We start from the raw sequence: 19,579 nt of genomic DNA, 5'->3' as shown, positions 1-19,579 counted from the left end.
GATGGAGGGCGTGCAGACGCCCCGGTCGCCGCGATAGGACCGGGCTCACCCCGGTCTATAGGGCAGGACCCGGTCTCTAGGGTAGGACCCATCCCGGAGCACCCCGGTCTATGGGGCAGGCCCCGCTCTCCGGTAGGCCCGCGCCCGCCCCGGAACGCTCTGCCCGCAGCGCTGCCCTCCGCGGGGTGCCGGTGCCGGCCGGTCCCAACGCCGCGCACTGCGCATGCGCCCTTCCCTCGCCCGGCCGTTCCCCCTCTCTTCTCCTTCCCCCCCCCCCCCCAATCACCACCTCCCGCCGCCCCGCCGCGGTGCATTGTGGGACACAAACAAAGTGCCCGGCCGGGCGGCGCGGCGCGCGCGGGAGCTCGCGGACCCCGCCGGGAACCGCCCCCCCCCCCCCCCCCGCCCCGCCGGCAGCGTCTCGCGGGGGGGCTCGCGCGCGCCTCACGGCCCCCCCCCCCCCCCCTTCCACCTCCTCCTCCTCCTTTCCCGCCTTTTTCCGCTCGCCTCAGGGGGAGGCGGCGGCGGCCTTCGCTTCATCATCATCATCATCATCACCACCTTCATCATCACCCCCCACCATCATCATCGTCACCTTCATCTCCACCATCCGCCGCCGCCTCCCCGCCCGCCGCCATGGCAAGGCCACGGCGCGGCCCTAGATAAGGTGGGCTCGGCCTCTCCGCAGCGCACCCGGCCGAGCGCAGGTAACCGGGCATGGGGGGGGTGTGGTGGTGGTGGTGGTGGTGGTGGTGGTGGTGGTGGTGGTGGTGATGGTGATGATGATGGTGGTGGTGGTGGTGGTGGTGGTGGTGGTGATGATGGTGGTGGTGGTGGTGGTGGTGATGATGATGATGATGGTGATGGTGGTCGTTGGGGCCGGTGGTTCCCCTTCAGGGGGCGGGGGACCGCGGCCCTGAGCGCGCAGGCGGGCGCCCACCCCGGGGAGGGCTTTGGCTGCTGCATCCCGCGGTCCGGCCCCTTCACCCCCCTCCGCGCTCCGCCGCTGTGCACCCGCGTTTGCCGTGGGGATGGATGGGTGCACTGGGGGGGGATCTGCGCGGACCGGGCTCCCCCGGGCTGCCGGGAGGGGTTTGGTGCGCGTCCCACCCGTGTCCCCCTCCCTCGAGGGGCCGGGTCACCCCCCGAGCCTCCCCGGAGCGTTCCGGACACACACGGACGTGACCTCCCTCCATAGGGAATGATGCTGTTTATGTGCATCCCGAGAGAGCTGCGCTGCCTGGGGTCTAGTTTTGAAGGGAAAAGGAGGGATTTGTGTTGTTTCCCGCATCCCAGCGGGATACCTGCTGCTTCCCACTGCAGGCTTATGGAAGGGAAAGAGGGATTCCCGCTAGGTGTTAGGCAGTGCTCGCTGTCCCTTTGTTGTTGTTGTTGTGTTTTCCCTACGACACCCCCTTCTGCATGTCCTCTGCTGCCCATCTGCCGGGTGTGCTACCTCTGTGCATGCCCATGGCCATGCACAGTGAGGATATCCTTCACCAAGATCTGTTTCATGTTTTCCTGCTCTCCCTTCCATGTATTTGGGGTTATTTTCCTATATGCAAACATAAACATTGACAGATGCTGGGGGGGGTGGGGTTATAGTCTGTTTCTTGCTTGCCAAGAGCCTGTTGCCTCATTTCATACACATGGGGCAAGGGTGCTGCTGGCTTATAAAGCTGCTGTGCTTCTCTCCGCGCAAAGCTTGACCACCACAGCCTCCTGAATACACCTCAGGAGGTTTCTTCCTATCTGCAGAAGCTGTCAAGAGTGTGTTTTTTCATCACCCAAATACACATACTTGTGTCTTTCATCAAAGCTTAAGGGGTGACTTCGCTGGCCCATCTCGTGTGTGCGTTGTGGAGCTTGTGCCTGCTGATGATGGAGGGTCTGCCTTTTCCTACTCACACACTGAGCAGCTTGTGCCCAGGTAGCCAAGGAGGCCAACGACGCCCTGTCCTGCATCAGAAATGGTGTCACCACAGGACCAAAGCAGTGACTGTGCCCCTGCGCTGGGCACTGGTGAGGCTGCACCTCGAATCCTGTGCTCAGCTCTGGGCTCCTCACTACAAGAGAGACATGGAGGTGCTGGAGTGGGGCCAGAGAAGGGCCTGGAGCACAAGTGTGATGGGGAACGGCTGAGGGACCTGGGGGTTCAGTCTCGAGAAGAGAAGGCTCAGGGAGGACCTTATTGCTCCCTACAACTGCCTGACAGGAGGATGGAGCCAGGTCTGCTCCCAAGGAACAAGGGATGGGACAAGAGGAAATGGCCTCAAGCTGCACTGGGGGAGGTTTAGGTGGCGCTGAGGAACAATTCCTTCCCCAAAGGGTGCTCAGGCATTGGAACAGGCTGCCCAGGGCAGGGCTGGAGTCACCATCCCTGCAAGTGTTCACACACCCTCAGTGCCATGGGTTAGTGGTAGCCTTGGCAGTGCTGGGGAATGGTTGGAATCGATGATCTTAAAGGCCTTTTCCAACCTGATTGATTTTCTGATTCAATATAAACACACACCAGGGTATTCCCTCTGACTGCTGACCGGAAGGCGCTGTGTCCCCTGCTGTGCACATCAGGAAGGGCGCAGGCAGCGTGTCACCAGTTGCCTTTGGGAGGCAGGCCAGAATTCCTCCTCACACGCTTCCAGGGGAAAGGTTTCCACTGTCCTTTCATGTCTTGCACATTCCCACAGACACCCAGCAGCAGCTATTTTGGCGCCTGCCCCCAGCCTGTGGCACTTCCTCACTACACGTGCTTGAGGTCACCCGATCTTACCCATTTCTTATCTCTTGGCTCTGCTTCGTAGCTGCCTGTTACATTGCTCACAACTGAGACTTTCAGCCCTTCTTCTTCATGTGTCCTGCTGATGCTGTGGTGTGACACACTCAGCTTAACCCTACTTTGTGTTTCGCTTTGACTTCTGGGTCTCTTTGCTGAGCGTTCCACTAGAGTAAAAATAAGTAGTCTGCATGCTTCCGTGGTATCTGGAGGTCCCCAGTTGGAAAGCACAGGTCTAAAGTGCATTCACTTTTTCTTTTCCAGCCATATACACAGTTTTCCAGCCCATTCTGATGTTTCTAGAAGGCTCCTGCTTTCCTTGCACAAGGTCCTTGGTGTGCCATCACCACATGGGGATGTTCTCAGTTACATGTCTGCCCCCGCTGTCCTCCTGTGCTTCTGCCTGCTGTGAGGCTTTTCCTTTTCCCCTTCTTTAATTTTTCTTCTATTTATCCTAGCTTTTACGTAGCTGAAGCTCACCCACTGAGCGGGGGAACTGGAGAGGTGGAGTGAGTGAGCTCCCCAGCTTCTAGCTCCATGTTGTTGTAGGCTGGGTGTCGTGTTGTCCATCACGTGTGGGGACCCTGCAGGGTGACACCGTGTGGGAATGGCTTTGGCATGGTCTAACATGCAGGAGTCTTTTTAGGGTATTTTAAGTGTGATATGCTTTTGGTAAATGCTCCATCCCTGGCAGTGTTCAAGGCCAGGTTGGACAGAGCCTTGAGTGACATGGCCTAATGTGAGGCATCCCTGCCCATGACGGGGGGTTGGAACTAGATGATCTTAAGGGCCTTTCCAACCCAAGCCATTCTGTGATTCTGTCATTCTCCTGCCATCAAGGTCTCTTCCTGCAGCTTGATGTCTCCATGTGACACAGATCCAAGGTGTGATGCACCTGGAGGCCATGCCTGGGTTTAAGTGCATTTGTTTAAGGGGCTGGAGCTGAACAAGTGTTAACCTGCTGGCGCAGACACAGCTCTACCAGCATAAATGCCTCCATTGATGTACAACTGTTTATACCAGAAACCAGTTACAATGCTGTAAGTGTCTCTCCCTGAGGACTACTTCTATTTAAACAGCTGGTTTTAATCCGAAACTTTAATTGGTGTGAACACTCCAAGCAGTCCCTTTCCAGGGGAAGGGAATTTCCAGCCCTGCTTTAGTCTCCCCAGGTGGATGTAGCACGGATGCTGACTTGTCAGGAGGGAGGGTTGCGCTCGCTTTCCCATGCAAAAGATTTTGTGCTGGTTTTGTTTACAGGGTGAGAGAACTCCTTTTGTGACAGGTTTGGAGGGGAGTGTGTGTGTATGTCTCCTTATGTATTTGTGTAAGAGGCAGTCAGCAAGTGAAACTGAATCCCTGCCATGTTTGTTGCAACAGGAGGTTAATCATAAACTCTGGCAACTTTTAAAAGGGGTGGTTTTGTTCTGTGGTGTCTGTAGCAAATGTGTGCAGCTATGGGGGTCGGGTCATCTCTTTGTGAAGAGCATCACAAGGAGCTTTCTTGCCCCCCCTCACCCTGTGTGAAGCCTAATATTTTTGGTTGTATCCAAATGCTCAGAGGAGGCTTTTTAGTTTTATGCCCTTCTTGGGAGTGGATGTGTGATGCCTGTGCTGAGAGGTGAATGGTGTTTGAGACGGAGAAGATCTTGGTGTTTGTATTGCTTGCGCACATCTAGTGTTTCACTGGTGTTGCATGGTGTAAACTTCTTTCTCAAAGGCCTTTGAGAACATTGGAGTATATTCCTGTCTGTGTAACGTCACTCCTTTTAAGCACTGTAATCCACCAGCTTAAACGAGGAGAAAGTCAAACTGACAAAGCAGCGCTGCTTCTGCTGGCACGTGACGAGGAAGGAGATGTCCCCTGACGTAGAAGGGATTGTCTGTTGACATTCTTCCCTCTCGCCTGGTTAGAAGTAGGTTATCCCTGCTCAAATTATGCAACTGTGCAGACAGCCAGACTTGAGGAATTCCAAATACTTCAACGTGTCAAGTGCTGACTTCTAAATGAAATGCCGCGGTTGCAGAGCGTGTTCACAGTCTGTCGCTTGAAATACGGCATCAATCTGGGAATGGCTGCAAAGGGGCAGCAGCTTCAATTGCTTCTTCCTTTGAAACAGTGTTGTGTAAGATGGCAGGAACAGAACTGGGTGGGAGATGTGCCTCTACCTGTTGTAGCATTTTGATGTGGAAGTGGGTGGTTAACACTTCAGCAGTTATAAGCAGAGAAAAATAATACTGGAAACATGGATTTATGTAAGAAAATCAAACGCTTCACGCTTGTGGCTGCTGCTGTTGCTTTGAAAGATGCTGTTGTACCATATAGATCTAATTGAAGAGTTGTGTACTTACTGCAAAGTAAACATAGGGGTCCATTTCTCTTAACTTGCCTTGAAGATCAGATTGATTCTTCTAATGGTTTCACTGGATTAAAACAAATGTCTAGCCCTGCTTTGTACAGGGTGCCGAAATGAAATGGGGGTGGTAGGACCTGAATGGCAAACCCGGTGAAGTGGAATTCACATGTATGGGGTAGGAGAGAGGAATACATTTAATTCTTGTATTCCAGGTAGAGGGCAAACGAAGGAGCACACATAGCACAGAAATCATTCCCCTATGAGGTGAAGGGTTTGGAGGTGGCCCAAGCTAGAGCGTAAGTGCTGCTAGTCATGTTTGATAGCGCCTGTTAGACCTGTTGGATTTGCCAAGACCTTTTGAGCACTTTATACCCGTAGCTTCTGCAATAAATCCCACAATTTGTGCAAAAAGAACTCCTGGGTTTGTTTCTTTAAACCCAATGAATAGGAACCTGGTTGAGTGCCTCCTGGTTTTTGTGTGAGAAAGACATGTATGAGAAAGATTAAAGAATCGTTTTCCAGTCACTGCCTGATTTGCAGTTTTATACATCTGTGTTCTCAATGTTCTTTCTTTGGGTTGTTTTTTAGTCCTTTTCCAAGCTGTATCATCCCAGTCTGTTTAGTACATCTGTCTGTGGAGGCTGTTCTACATCACTTTTTTTTCCAATTTGAGCTCTGCTGTATTGTTCTGAGGTGATTTGACCACAATTATTTGCTTGCTTTACCCAGGAACACTGAATGCAGGCAGGTTTTGTCAGAGCAGAGATGCTTTCTAATAAAGGGACACTTTGTAGCTCATCTGTGATAGTATTATAAACACTTACTGTGTGTAACTCATTCAGAAGCACAAATAAATGTGGTTATTGCAATGAGAGCTGTTCTAGCTTTATAATACAGATACTGAAGATGATCTTGGTTTATAAATCTAGTTACAGATGGTGGTTGATATGTATTTGGGTATTACCAAGACTGCTTTGTAGAATAAGTTATGGTGTGTTCTTGCTGGCCTCCTGGAAGGTTTTGGAAGCATGAAAGTGGAGATCTGGGAGCTTTAGAAACCACTAGTGTGTTTGGGAATCAGTGGTGGGTTAGCGGGTGTTGGGGACAGATATTTATGTAGTGTTGAAGCTCTGCAGATCGAAGAGTTTTGGCAGTTTTCTTTCAGTGCCTTTTTTGTTTAAGTGGATAGATACCCTGGAAAGAAAGACCTACTCTGAGAAGTTTCTGTGCGGTGTTAGTGAAGGCGCTAAAGGTTGAAAGAAAACCCGTTAAACTGTGCCCTAACTGCAACCTGATCCATGGATATAACTGCCAGTCCAGGTTTGGCCATACAAGGGGAGAATCAGGTAGTTGCTGCTCACCTGATAAGGTGGTTTGTGGGTAAATACAAGGATTTTGAGTTTTCAGGGCCAGGAAGAACTCCTTTTAGGCACTGAAGTTTATCTGCAGAAGTCATTAGCAAAATAAAGGGCTAAAAGGGTGATGACACAACCGAATTCCTGCCTTGCTTCAACTTGCTCAGGATGCTTTATAGCTGCTTCCGTTGGAAAGGTGGCTGTTTGTTTATGTGTCTGTGACACCTTGAGCTGGCTGCCGTCCACACTTGTCTGGAGCAGCACTGCCTTTTCTCCTCTTCACATTATACAGGATGTGTGCATTTGCCTTGATCTCTCCCCTTTGCTCTTTACACAGGTTTTGCGCTGGTGTTGCTTGGCAGCGCAGGCTTCCAGCACTTTGGGTGTTAATGAGACTAGTAGTGTGCTTTAGGGAGGTGTAAGAATTGCTTTGGACTTGGGGAAAACTCATTTACTGTGGATTTCACTGATGTATAACACTTCCTTGCTCATCCAAAATAAAAGTGAGAGAAGGGAAGCTGTCATTTTTTTGTCATAAACCTGAATATTTCAAACAATACATGGGTTGACAGGTAAGCTTTGTGCTGAACTAGTAAAAACCAGCACTTAGCCAAATTTGGCTGTCAGCAACCTAATGATGGTGATATGCAGTTACAGTCGTTTGTTTCTGGAAAATGAGGAGACAGGTTTGGCATTTCAAAGTGACAAAAATGAAAGCCTTGTGCACATAAGGTAGGAGGCACAGCAGAGAGGAGGGATCCTTCACTTTGGTTGCTGTTGGGGCGTTTAGGCCCTGGTTTTGTCTTGGAGGAAATGAAGAAATACATGTGTGGGGAAGCACAGGTGAAGTTTTCTGCCTTCTGAGTCTTTCATGGCTCTAATGCAGTGATGCTACTAGGAAAATCTTGTCTATTTTGGTCTGCAGGTACAAACCCCATGCCATCTTCCGTGAAATTTCTTTCACGTGGTCCCATCAAAACGGGCTTAGAGGTTTTTGCTGCAGTACTAATGTGGGAAGTGGGCTTGAGTAGTGATTTTGATGTGTATTGTTCATTCGTGTTGCTACACTTGCAGAGCTGAGAGGGAACACTGAAATGCTCTGGGTAGGCATGGTAAAACTAGAAGAAACGGCTTTCTGGAGTTAGTTTAATCTAGAAAGTTGCTGCCATGTGACAAATGAAAGCACTTTATGGATATTTTCTGGCAATTTGCAGTACTTGAAAGAATTTAATGTTCAGCTTGGTTTGGTTTTGTGTCGTTTGTTTGTACTCCTGTTAAAGACCAAAGACTATAAACCCAAAGCCTCACTCTTTAGCAAGGGAAACACTCATGTAATGGCTTTTCCACACTGATAAATTTGGGAAAGATTTAACCTGGCTTTGCACAGAGTGAAAGTGCAAAGGAGCCATGAGGATCCCATAAAAATTATGCATGAGCACTGTCATGGAAAGAGTGGTTAAATTTGAATGTGTGCCTCAGGGATGTAACGCATCACTCCATAATCTGATTACGTCCTGTGGCACTTGCCTACAGTGAGGATATGAAGGGGACTATGAATTCACCTGTTGCTTTTATTCTAGGAACAAAACAACTTGAAAGAAGTGAGATTTGCTTCTGTCTTGATGGCACAAACACACCTCCAGAGTGCTCTGGTAATACCAGTAATAGTTTGATCATGTGCTGTTCAAAGACCTTGTGAACAACCCAAATTGCAGGGCAGTGAATCTGCTGTGAAACATCTCAATACATTCTACTTAGTGAAGTTCACTCTAATTTGTATTATGAGAATAAACATAATTCAGTCTCTAAAAGACCTTTTAGCAGTTACAGCTCATGGTGTTAGAGCCTCTGCAGTATCTGGAACACTGATGTGAGGTTGCTACGATAAGAAGCTTGAAGTGAAGGTGGTGTTTATCTGGTTTGCTTATTCAAGCATGTGAAAGCTATATTAGGCACATAAGGTTTGTACTTCACACAACAGCTTCTAAAAGGCAACAAGTTAAATCTGGGGCCTTTTAAGCAGTGAATGGTAACATTCTGTTGTCTGAAAGAGCTGACTGCACATAATCACACTGAAACTTGGAGAACTCTTGGGAAAACAAGGCTTGGGGCATGCGGAAGGCTGTGACAACACGGGTAGTTCCTTTCATGTCATTAGGAGTACAGTAGCCAGAATATTGTTCCTGATAGTGTTCCTGAAGGTCTTTGCGTCAGAATGGTGCAAAGTTACTGTTTTAAATTCCCCGCAGATAAACCATAGAATCCCAGACTGGTTTGGGTTGGAAGGGACCTTAAAGCTCATCCAGTTCCAACCCCTGCTACAGGCAGGGACACCTCACACTAGAGCAGGTTGCTCCAAGCCCCTGTGTCCAACCTGGCCTTGAACACTGCCAGGGATGGGGCAGCCACAGCTTCTCTGGGCACCCTGTGCCAGCGCCTCAGCACCCTCACAGGGAAGAGCTTCTGCCTAAGAGCTCATCTCAGTCTCCCCTCTGGCAGGTTAAAGCCATTCCCCTTGGCCTGTCCCTACAGGCCCTTGTCCGAACCTCCTCTCCAGATTTCTTGTCAGCCACTTTAGGTACTGGAAGAAATCTTATTTAAGAGATCAGCTGCTGCATGAAACATGGAATTTGTTTGAGCCATGAACCTCAGTTAAGTAGAAAGATAGAGAGTCTTAAGAAAATAATGTCTATCTTCTTTATGTGTCTGTAGCTGGTTTCAAGAAGTACCTTTTCTTCTAGCTGTTGCATTAGAAGCCGTCAGTGGCGTCAGAGCAACCATTTACATACATCGCACGCTGCTGAGCTGCCCTGATTATTGTAATCTCTTCTTTTAATTAGATCCCAAGATTAAGAGGTGCTGTCTTGCTGATCAGCACACTTAATGTATGCCCTATCACTTCTAGCTGGTACATGTTCCCAGCTGAAAGTTCACCTGATGAAGTCAGCTGCTGTAAAGGTCTGAGTATACTTTACTTTAGAGACACGTTAAGAGGGAGCTGCACAGATAAGAGACTCTCCTGGGAGCCTTTCAGGAAGTTAAAATGAATATTAACAAATCCCTGACCAAAACATGGGGTGTTCAAATAGTTGAGTTGTCTGTGGGACTTTCAATTTGAATTTAATCATGTGGAGATCTTACTCCCAAGTCACTTTTAACTCATTTAGCTTCCAGGTTCTAGCTCAAGTCCGTTATTTGCTCCCTAATATATAATATTGAGGCTTTAATTTCATACTCTTAGGTTTCCCATGAATTTCATTCTGTTCCTAGGCCTCCAGTTCTCAATCATTTGTCTCTGCGTTGTGCTGACAGTACATCTTAACCTTTCCATCAGCATTTTCTGAGCCAGTGTCTCTATGGAAGCATTGGGAGATCATTGCTAAGACAAGTCCTCATGGCACTTGAGAGGTAAATCCTTCAAATTATTTCAAGTACACGAATGACTTCTTTTCAGTCAGCTCCTCAGCTTCACTTTGTCTGTTCATCTCCTTGTTTTCACTAATAACTGCATGTCATGTTACTCAAACACTGTAATGAAGTTCTCATCATAGGTGGCATTGCTTTTTCTTCCCTCAAAAACACATTCTCCAGGCAGCTTTACACGCTTCATGTTCAGTAAACACAGGTGCTGTCCCGTTTTCTGTTTGTTTTCTTCTTCTTTTCTTCAGCTTGTTTCCATTTAGCCACATTGCTGTACTTGTATACCAGCACCTATAATCATCTATCTTGGAGAGATGAAAACATCTATATTTTTAAACAATCAGAGCTCCTGCACTAAATATTTGAGTGATGGAAATAACACAGCGTTGATGTTGCTAAGCTTGCTGGCAGGTGCCTGCCACAGAAGGAGATGATCTTTGAACACTCCTGCTTCTTCTCTTGGTACACTAGCACCTTGAGAATGAAAGCTTGGTTGTAATCACAGCAGAGTGATGGAAACAGCTTTAGACTGACTTCTAATGAAAGGAGTGGTAACATGTTTTACATGCCTACAGCGTGATCTTAATCTGCAAGTTTTATCTAGGCTGGGTGTTGTAACTATGCTTTAATCTTCTCTCTGGATTCATCTAGCACACTCCGTGCCTTCATACCGAGCTCTCTGTTGTCTGCCAGTGGTTTCCAAGCACTTTTGAGCACAAGCTGTTGTCAGCTCTCAGCTTCTCCCATCACTCAGCAGGGTCTGCTGTTGGCCATGGCTGTTTCCAACACTGTACAGACTATTGGTGTTGCCCAGGAGCCAGTGTGACCATTTAGCAGGTTAGATTTCACTGTGTGTGACTTGAATTCCAGCTCTAAGACAGCTCCTCCAACTGAAACTGAAAACAAAGGTTTACATTAGGATTTAATTCTCTTGCCACTGTGAGTTCAGTCACATCTGTTGGCCATATAAACGGGATGAGAAGGGACAAGAATGAATCTAGAAGTGTCACTTTGATGAGGAAATGACAAGCGAGAGCTGCACAAGAGTCTGCTGCAAGGATGTGGCTGCTGGTGCAGTTACTGCATGTGGCCTTGGCATCTGTAATCTATTACACTCAGGCAGATGATTTGTGCGTTTGGCCAGATGCAGGGGTTGGAAGAGCTGGTTTCTGAGTTCCAGGACATGTTTGGGGATTTCAAACAGACACAGGACATGCTGGAAGATGTGTTGACCCAAATAGGTGAGTGCTGTGTCTTGTTCTGTTCCATCACTGGGGAATTTTGGCAGGTTTGTGGATCTGGTTTGGTTTGGGGGAACAAATATCCATCCTCTGCTGTGTGCTGGGCTCCAACATAAGCTCCTCTTCATGCTGTAATACTTCCAGGCTCTCTTTAATACCTCCTGCCACGCTGTCAGAACATGACTGCTGAATTTGTACATCTTCATTTCCATGCAAATGACTAATCAGGAAAACAGCCCAAAAATCCGTAAGACACATTGAGCTTCACGTTAGGTGTGTGAAACAACAGCTCCTGAAAAACAGTGATGCTGGTTTACAAGTGATGGTTTACAAGTCTTTCTTTCTGATGGTCTCACAGTTCAACAGCTCTGTGGTATGGTTTGAGTTGGTTTTAATATCCTAAAGTAAGTGTAGTACACATGTAGTAGCTGCCAGAGAGGAGATTGAGATGAGCTCTTAGGCAGAAGCTCTTACCTGTGAGGGTGCTGAAACACTGGCCCAGAGAAGCTGTGGCTGCCCCATCCCTGGCAGTGTTCAAGGCCAGGTTGGACATAGGAGCTTGGAGTGACTTGCTCCAAATGGAAGGTGTCCCTGCCCATGGCAAGGGGTTGGAACTGGATGAGCTTTAAGGTACCTCCAACCCAAACCAGTCTGGGATTCTGTGATTCTATGAATCAGGTAACAGGCACATGCAGAAGCGGATTGCAAGGACAGCACCTTTCCCCGTCCTCACAGTGGGGATTTGATAGTATGGGTCTCTAACAAGCTGCTTTGGCTTCTCTCACAGGCCCCTTGAGTTCTGCTCAGATCAGCTGTGAGTCAAGAGAGTGGATGTGTCTCTCACCCTGTGTACCAGGAGGGCAAGTGGCAGTTGAGGGACGTGCTACTGGAGTTTGGAAGAGCCAGGAGCATGCTCTATTCAGTCAAAACTTGGGACCCCACTTCGAGGTGATGCATGAGGATGATTTTCTGAGCAGGCCCTGGGCTCATCCTGACAAAAGCTGAGCAGATACTTGTCATTATTGTATAACTTTTTTAGGAGTTTGCACTGGAATTGGAGCTCTTTCATTAGCCTCATACCTGGTGCATACCACTTCTCACCATTGAGCAACCGACATGTTCCAGCATGTGGAGAGCTCGAGTTTGGTACGTTCAGGTTGGTTTCTGACCAAAGCTCACACCTTGGTGCTAGTTAGAGTTAAAGCAGAAAGCCAGAATTGATGATTAATGATGTACTGCAGGGGTGATAAGTGGCATCTCTAAGAGTAGGGGGTATCAGCTCCCTCTATATTCAACACACAGCTGAAAAGCAGTATGAGATAGTCACTACTCTTATGTGAGGGGAAATAAGTCTGCAAAATTTGCCCTGAACCTTCCTTTCTAATGTATATGTAAATATTTTCTCATTTTCTCCTTTCTGTTGCAGCTGACATCCCATTGCAGCTGACCATCTCCACTGACAATAAAAGCATTTGGTAGAATAAATTGCTGGTTTTGGCACCCCATTACTTGTCTCAATGCTTTCACCAGCTGTGAGATTCGACTGCACCTCCCAGATTTGCATCATGTCAGTTCCCTTTTCCATCATCTGAGTCATTCTTTTCCTGTCCACATTAAAGATTGATGTTTTGGGTTGCAGTGCTAATGTGAGTGCTGTAACTGCATCCTAGGACTTGGCCATGCCCTCGCACATCTTCCTTTTACTCCTGGCATATTAGTTAAAACTTTTCCTTTCTGTTATCATAGGGTTTAGTTTTGGGACAATTTAAGAGGTGTGCTAGGAATATGAAACAGAGGCCTGGGTGCAAAGAAGTTAAATGCTTTTTGCAAGTGCCACTACTGGTAGATGCAGTCAGCAGCCTGAAAAGCTCTGGCAGATGGGAGCTGCCAAATCCCCAATTTTAACAAAAATAAATGGCCTTATCCAGTGCAGAACTTCTGGAGTACATGGGAAAAGCACAGCACACACATTTATATGGCTTCTGCTGTGAAAGGGAATATTGCTGCTCACAAGAAATAGATGGATTGCAGCATTTCAAGTCCTCAGCTTGCTACATGAAATTGCTCTACCACTACAGCTCCCAAGTGGACTTCTCCAGTTACTTACCAGTGATTCTTTGCTGGGCAGACAGAGGCCTTCTTGGAGGGCTGTCCAAGAACACAACCCCCCCTCAAACTCCTTAAAGCAGAAAATGCCTGAAAAATTGTCCTCTTTTGAGAAACTTGGAGGGAAGGTACCATGGAAGCAAGTTCAATGTCTTGGGGCACTGGTTCCCAAACCGACAGAACTAGACCAGCCCCAGTACTGAATGCTCTCCTGTGTTTTGCCGGGTATAATACCACCTCAGCCTCCTTTTATAGACTGCAGCTCGGCATCTGCTTCAGGTTTTACCCTAAGGTGTCTAAGGTAACACAAGCTCCTTTGTACGTTTGCAGTTGGAAGTACACTGTCCTAGAGGAAATTGAAGTGCTGAAACCCTGCATGCTTATCTGGATGCTTCATTTCCCTGGGCCAGCCACCCACTGCAGTTAAAGGTTACAGGTTTGCATTCCACAGATGCCACTACACCAAAGCGAACGCTGCACATTGACGTCATTTTGAGCCCAGAAACCTCCTGTTTGCCTTCTCTTCTTCGTAAATCCCGAAATCCTACTGTCAGGCTTGGCAGTGGGGGGCTGAGTTCAAACCAGGTTTACTGACCTGACTTAAAACATGGGTTTAAACAGAGTTTAGAAGGTGCTGTTCAGTCTTTTGGAGTGAGAACAGTATGGCAGCTCCCACCAGCAGTTGTATCAAGTGAAACAAGGCAAGATTTGTAGCGCAAGTTTGGACCTTTATTAGGCCAGCTAATAAAGTCACACATTTATCCCTATGGAATATTTGCCTGTGCCCAGGCTGCTGCTGTTGTTTCATAGAATCCCAGGCTGGTTTGGGTTGGAAGGGGTTTTAAAGCTCATCCAGTTCCAACACCCTGCCATGGACAGGGACTCCTTCCTTTAGAGCAGGTTGCTCCAAGCCCCTGTGTCGAACCTGGCCTTGAACACTGCCAGGGATGGGGCAGCCACAGCTTCTCAGGGTGTTCCAGTGCCTCACCACCCTGATAGGCACTGGAACCAGTGCCCAGTGACTGGCCTCAGTTAAAAAAGATAACTGGTGATGAGATTTATACCATGGCTTCACAGCTGAGGGATTGGTGAGCGTGAGGGTGGGAGTTTCCTAAGCTTTCTGGGCACTAAAGCCAACGTGGTATTTATGTATCTGAAGTGTGTTGGGTTTAGTATTCAGAAAAGTGAGTGTTCTCATGATGTAAGTTGCCGCAGATCAGGATACAGAGCCTAAGGTGTGGTGGCAGTTTTGTGGTGCTAAAAAATCACTCACTTCTGATGTAAAATGATTATAGCTGAGTGGGAAACAGCTCTGGGAGTTTGATTCACTGACTCTTCCAAAGAAAAACCCCAAGGTTATCATAGGGACCATGATTCAAACCCCTACAAATGGGCTGAGTCACCTTGAACTGTTCTGATGAATTGTACATAAGTGTGTGTGTGGGGACTGTGCGAGGAGGAGTGTGCTTCCAGCATCTGGGAAGGGAAAGAAGTGACTGCCTCTTTGGTCCCAACCCCAGTCCCTGCTTAGGAAATCACTTGACGGTTTGTGACTCGAAGAGGAACAGCCTTTCCAACTCCAACTCACTTATCACTTAGTGTGCACCTTGGTCTCCACACCCCAAGCTGCTGTGTATATTTCTGGTTTATGGTTCTTTAACCCCTCCTGTTTCACCCTGTATCTTACGGTCTAAGAGCTGCTGTCATGGACTAGCTTATAACTGATAATGAGATGTGAGAAAACATCAGTTCAAACTGGTGATGGTCCAGAGGTGTTGGACTCGAGGTGAAGTTGGGACATTCCAGCCCTTTACCCTCTTCAGTCACTGTGACTTAGCACAGCTGTAAAACTGCCCTAAAAGGTTAACAAAGAGAATTGAACCATTTTATAAGCTGCCTGAGCTTTAGCAGGCTCATCTTTCCATGTGGGAAATGAATTCATATTGTTGAAATCACCTTCTAAAAACATTGGGTGTTCTTAGTACCTGACTAACTGTGAAGAACTGATACTGTTCCCCCTCCTCAGCCCTCCCCTTTGACTTCTCTGTCCACACCAAAACCTCTGTAGGAGCCCCTTGTTTGAACGGTGTCAGTGCAGTGGGGGGAAGGCTGTTGTACAGAAGTGACTGTACAGAGCCATGTCCCACATTGGTGGCAGGCTCACTGCTCCTGTAATAAATCTACATCCATTTATTGCACATCACTGACATCTGCTATTTTATGTTAAATTCTGTAACCAGATCAAGGGCAAGGAAGCAAAAAGATGAAAGAAGGGGAAAGGAAGCTAGGAGAGGCGGGCAGGAAGGAAGCAAAACAAGGAACGGTTCAGAGCAGGATAACAGAATAGAGCTGTCACACTTAGAAGGATGAGCATTACTCATTCAGATTGAGAGAGAAGGAAGATGGGTTTGTCTTCGGGGCATATAAGACTTACGTGCTTAGACTTTTCTCCTTGTTTATAACTAGGTGTTGGTACTAGATCTAAATACCAGATATACAGATAACCCTTGAAAATGTATTATTCTTTTTGTAGCTAGTTGCTAACAAAAGTTCTTTGCACTTCCCATGTGCCAAGGAGCTGCTGCAGCAACTGGGAATTCAGCAGGAAGGGTATCCCAAGGCCAGTTTGGAATATGCTGTTTAAGATTTTACCGTAGGATTTTGCTCTGAGATCAGTGGCATATGCTTTTCGTTTGATTCATGCTGGAGAACAAACAGGCTGGATCTTCAAGATGCCTCTTGAGGTTGATACGATTTTCTTTCACCAGAGAGAGTGTTTTGCTTGTTCTTAACTTGTTCCTCTGCAGGAGTCTGAAACTGCATTTTAAATCCAAATGGCCCTTATAGTTTCACTCAGACTTTACATGTATTAACTCCTGGTTAATCTGTTCTCTTCAAGAGATGTTTTTCCTCTGGAAGGGTTTGCAGTATCAAAAGTGAAATCGTAGGAACAAGAAGCAGCCAAGTGATGTCTATAGAACAAGGGTAGACTCTGACAGCTGCCATTTAAATCTGTGCTAAGACTCGGGAGATTTGGGTGAGCTGTTTCAAACTTGCTCTTTGTATCTGCGAAGCTCCATTTGCAAGCGAGGTGTGTGTCTGTGGACGTGTAAGGGAAAGGAGAAGGATGATGTGAAGCAGTTGGCTGACTCCTGGATATAATCACATCCAACTCTGTTGCTGATGTTTAACCACCAGCTTTCCTGAGATGATATTTCTATAGCATGTTAGTTGTGCGAGTCATGTGGACCACAGGAGACTCTTCATGGCAGCTTGGCAGGGGGCTTAAGAAGGTGAAACCTGATGGCTTTTGTTTCCTTTACAGGGAAATTATCCAGAAATAACTGGAGGAAACCCAGGAGCTGATTCTCCTTGTTGGGAGATGCTCTGCTCTCTGCAAGTAGAGGCAGCCTTGGTGACAGCAGAGGTTCCATGCAGGGGCAGGGCATGTCTGGACAGAGCTTGGCACCGTGTCGCAGAGGGAGGGAGCTGTGGATCAGCTTCATCCTCCCTCAAATCAGAGACATTTAGTTCTCAGATGCTGCAGCAGCCTTCAAACTTGCAGAGTGTGAGGTGCACACTCCCTTCTGCTCCTTCAGCACACAGAACATGTTTGCTCCCACAAGAAGGCAGTTATGTATTTTTCAGGAGAAAGCAGTTGCCCTCCTTGTCTTATTCATCACATATATCAAATCAATTTGTGTGTATTTGATTTAGACTTCCCTTGGAGGCTTATAATCCAGTGTGTTTTGGAAGGAATGTTCAATAACTTCTCATCCTAGTCCAAAACTAGTTAATAAAAGCAGCTTTAGGCAGCCAGTACCTGCACCACAGCAGCAAAGCAGAGCTCCTGGCAACTGTTATTTTATGTTTACCAGCTTGAACTCTGCCCTCAGCAAATTCATGCTGTAGTTTCTCTAAAGCTTTTCTGCTATGAAATACCTTCTCTGGGAGCTTTGCCTGCTCCTGCACACTTGGAAGTGCACCCAGCCTAATATCTTTTCCACTTTAAGGAATCATTCAGCAAAATCTGTCAGGTTTAAGAACCATTTGTGTGCCCAGAAAATAAAAATACAGGTTTTTTACACAGCTGATAGCTTCAGAAAGGCTTTTTTAGCATTTTTGTTTCCTTAAACTGCGTTTTCAGTGGGCAGTAGCAGAAATGTGAAGGATGCTGTTAGTGGGGCGATGGTTAGACTCGATGATCTTAAAGGTCCTTCCCAACCTGATTGATTCTATGATAAACTGCAAAGCTAAAATGGGTAAATTTGCTCTGTGGTTTTGGAAATGCCACGTGTGTCGTTGCATTTCTGTAGAGATATTCCATTGCACAAAGTGTGGATCCTAGAAAACCCTGACCTGAGGAGGTTTGCCTGGATTTTCTTCATGGATTCTTATAATCATGAAGCCCCTTCTGCTTTCAGAGATGAAAATGACACCTCTCCTCTTTGTTCCAGGATACCTGTGGTCTCTCGTATGTGGCAAGAACTCTAGCAGAGCGGTGAAAAGATGGGTGTGAAAACCTTCACTCACAACTCCCCTGCTCACAGCCAGGAGATGCTGGGCAAGCTCAACATGCTCCGCAACGACGGCCACTTCTGCGACATCACCATCCGCGTCCAGGACAAGATCTTCCGGGCTCACAAGGTGGTTTTGGCAGCCTGCAGCGATTTCTTCCGTTCCAAACTCGTTGGCCAAGCAGAAGATGAGAGCAAGAGCGTGTTAGACCTGCACCACGTGACGGTGACTGGATTTATCCCTCTCCTGGAATATGCTTACACAGCAACGCTGTCTATTAACACGGAAAACATCATTGACGTGTTGGCTGCAGCCAGCTACATGCAGATGTTCAGCGTGGCTAGCACGTGCTCAGAGTTCATGAAGTCCAGCATTCTCTGGAATACTCCCAACAGCCAGCAGGAGAAGGTGCTGGATGCCGGGCAGGAGAACAGTGCAAACTGCAATTTCACCTCTCGGGATGGCAGCCTTTCTCCTGTGTCCTCCGAGTGCAGCGTGGTGGAAAGGACCATCCCCGTGTGCCGTGAGTCGCGGAGGAAGCGCAAAAGCTACATCGTGATGTCCCCAGAGAGCCCTATTAAATGTAACACCCAAACAAGTTCCCCCCAAGTGCTGAATCCTTCAACTTCTTACCCAGAGTCCAGAAATCAGCCCGTGGACTCATCCCTAGCTTTTCCCTGGACTTTTCCTTTTGGAATTGATCGAAGACTCCAGTCTGAGAAGGTGAAGCAGGCGGAGAACTCGAGGACTTTGGAAATGCCTGGGCCCTCCGAGGCCAACAGGAGAATTACAGATTATGTGACTTGTGAGAGCACAAAAGCCAGTTCTCCCCTGGTCATTGAGGAAGACGTGCGTGTCAAAGTGGAAAGGTTAAGTGATGAGGAGGTTCATGAGGAAGTATCACAGCCTGTTAGCGCATCCCAGAGCTCCCTAAGCGATCAACAGACAGTCCCAGGAAGTGAACAAGTGCAGGAGGATCTTCTGATCAGCCCACAGTCTTCCTCTATAGGTATGAGTATCTCTGGAGTTAGATACGTGTACAAATAGGCATATGTGCACTTGATAACACTGCTTTGTATTTTTTTCCTGCTTTACATTTGGGAAACTGCCTGTTTCTTCACTGTTTTATGAAATGTTACATATAAACCCTGATGTGGGGATGGGATTTGGAGCTCTTTAACTTTGCAAAAAGCATCTATGAAAGGAAGCCTGTTGAAAGATCTTATTCAGTAGAGATCGAGAACCCGTTCTCACCTCTAATTGGTCGACGGAGGAAAATTATTCTGGTTTTATTAGTATCAAATTGGGGACTCTTCATCAGGGACTGTAGCAATAGGACAAAGAGTGATGGGTTTAAACTTAAACAGGGGAGATTTAGGTCAGATGTAAGGAAGTTCTTCCATGTGAACTGAACGCCGAGAGAAGTTGTGGCTGTCACATCCCTGGTAGTGTTCAAGTACGGGGCTTGGAGCAAGCTGCTCTAGTGGAAGGTGTCCCTGCCCATGGCAGGGGGTTGGAACTGGATGAGCTTTAAGGACCCTTCCAGCCCAAACCAGTCTGGGATTCTAAAAGGCATGATCTCAACTGAGCTGCCACACCAAATCTGAGAGACTTGTGGGTGTAGCCACAGAGGGATAGAATGGGACATGAAATCTTGTCTAATCATAACAGCGAGAGCCTTTGTAAGAAGATTTGCGAAAGTAAGTGATGGAACACTGTCATCTTAATGCCCCAGACAGAAACAAAACCACAGTCTTAATACTGAGAATCTTTCCATTTCTGTGGGATTTGGGTCTCAAGTTGCTTCTT

General features: G+C 47.4%; 1 protein-coding gene across 4 annotated transcripts in view; it reads left to right on the top strand.

Annotated features, from left to right (window-relative positions):
• Positions 1-564: 564 nt before the first annotated feature.
• Positions 565-19,579, top strand: part of ZBTB44 (zinc finger and BTB domain containing 44) — a 38,276-nt gene continuing 19,261 nt past the window's right edge. For all 4 annotated transcript variants that reach the window (XM_080631609.1, XM_080631608.1, XM_080631607.1 and 1 more), the window contains exons 1-2: positions 565-707; positions 17,710-18,779. In XM_080631609.1, the coding sequence (XP_080487735.1) occupies positions 17,762-18,779 (1,018 nt within the window). In that variant the 5' untranslated portion in view covers positions 565-707; positions 17,710-17,761. The remainder of the gene's footprint in view (positions 708-17,709; positions 18,780-19,579) is intronic.

This window comes from Psittacula echo (assembly GCF_963264785.1).
Source record: "Psittacula echo genome assembly, chromosome: 18".
Taxonomy (NCBI): Eukaryota; Metazoa; Chordata; class Aves; order Psittaciformes; family Psittacidae; genus Psittacula; species Psittacula echo.
The sequence above is the reverse complement of the archived record's forward strand: the minus strand, read 5'-3'. Positions and strand labels throughout refer to the sequence as shown.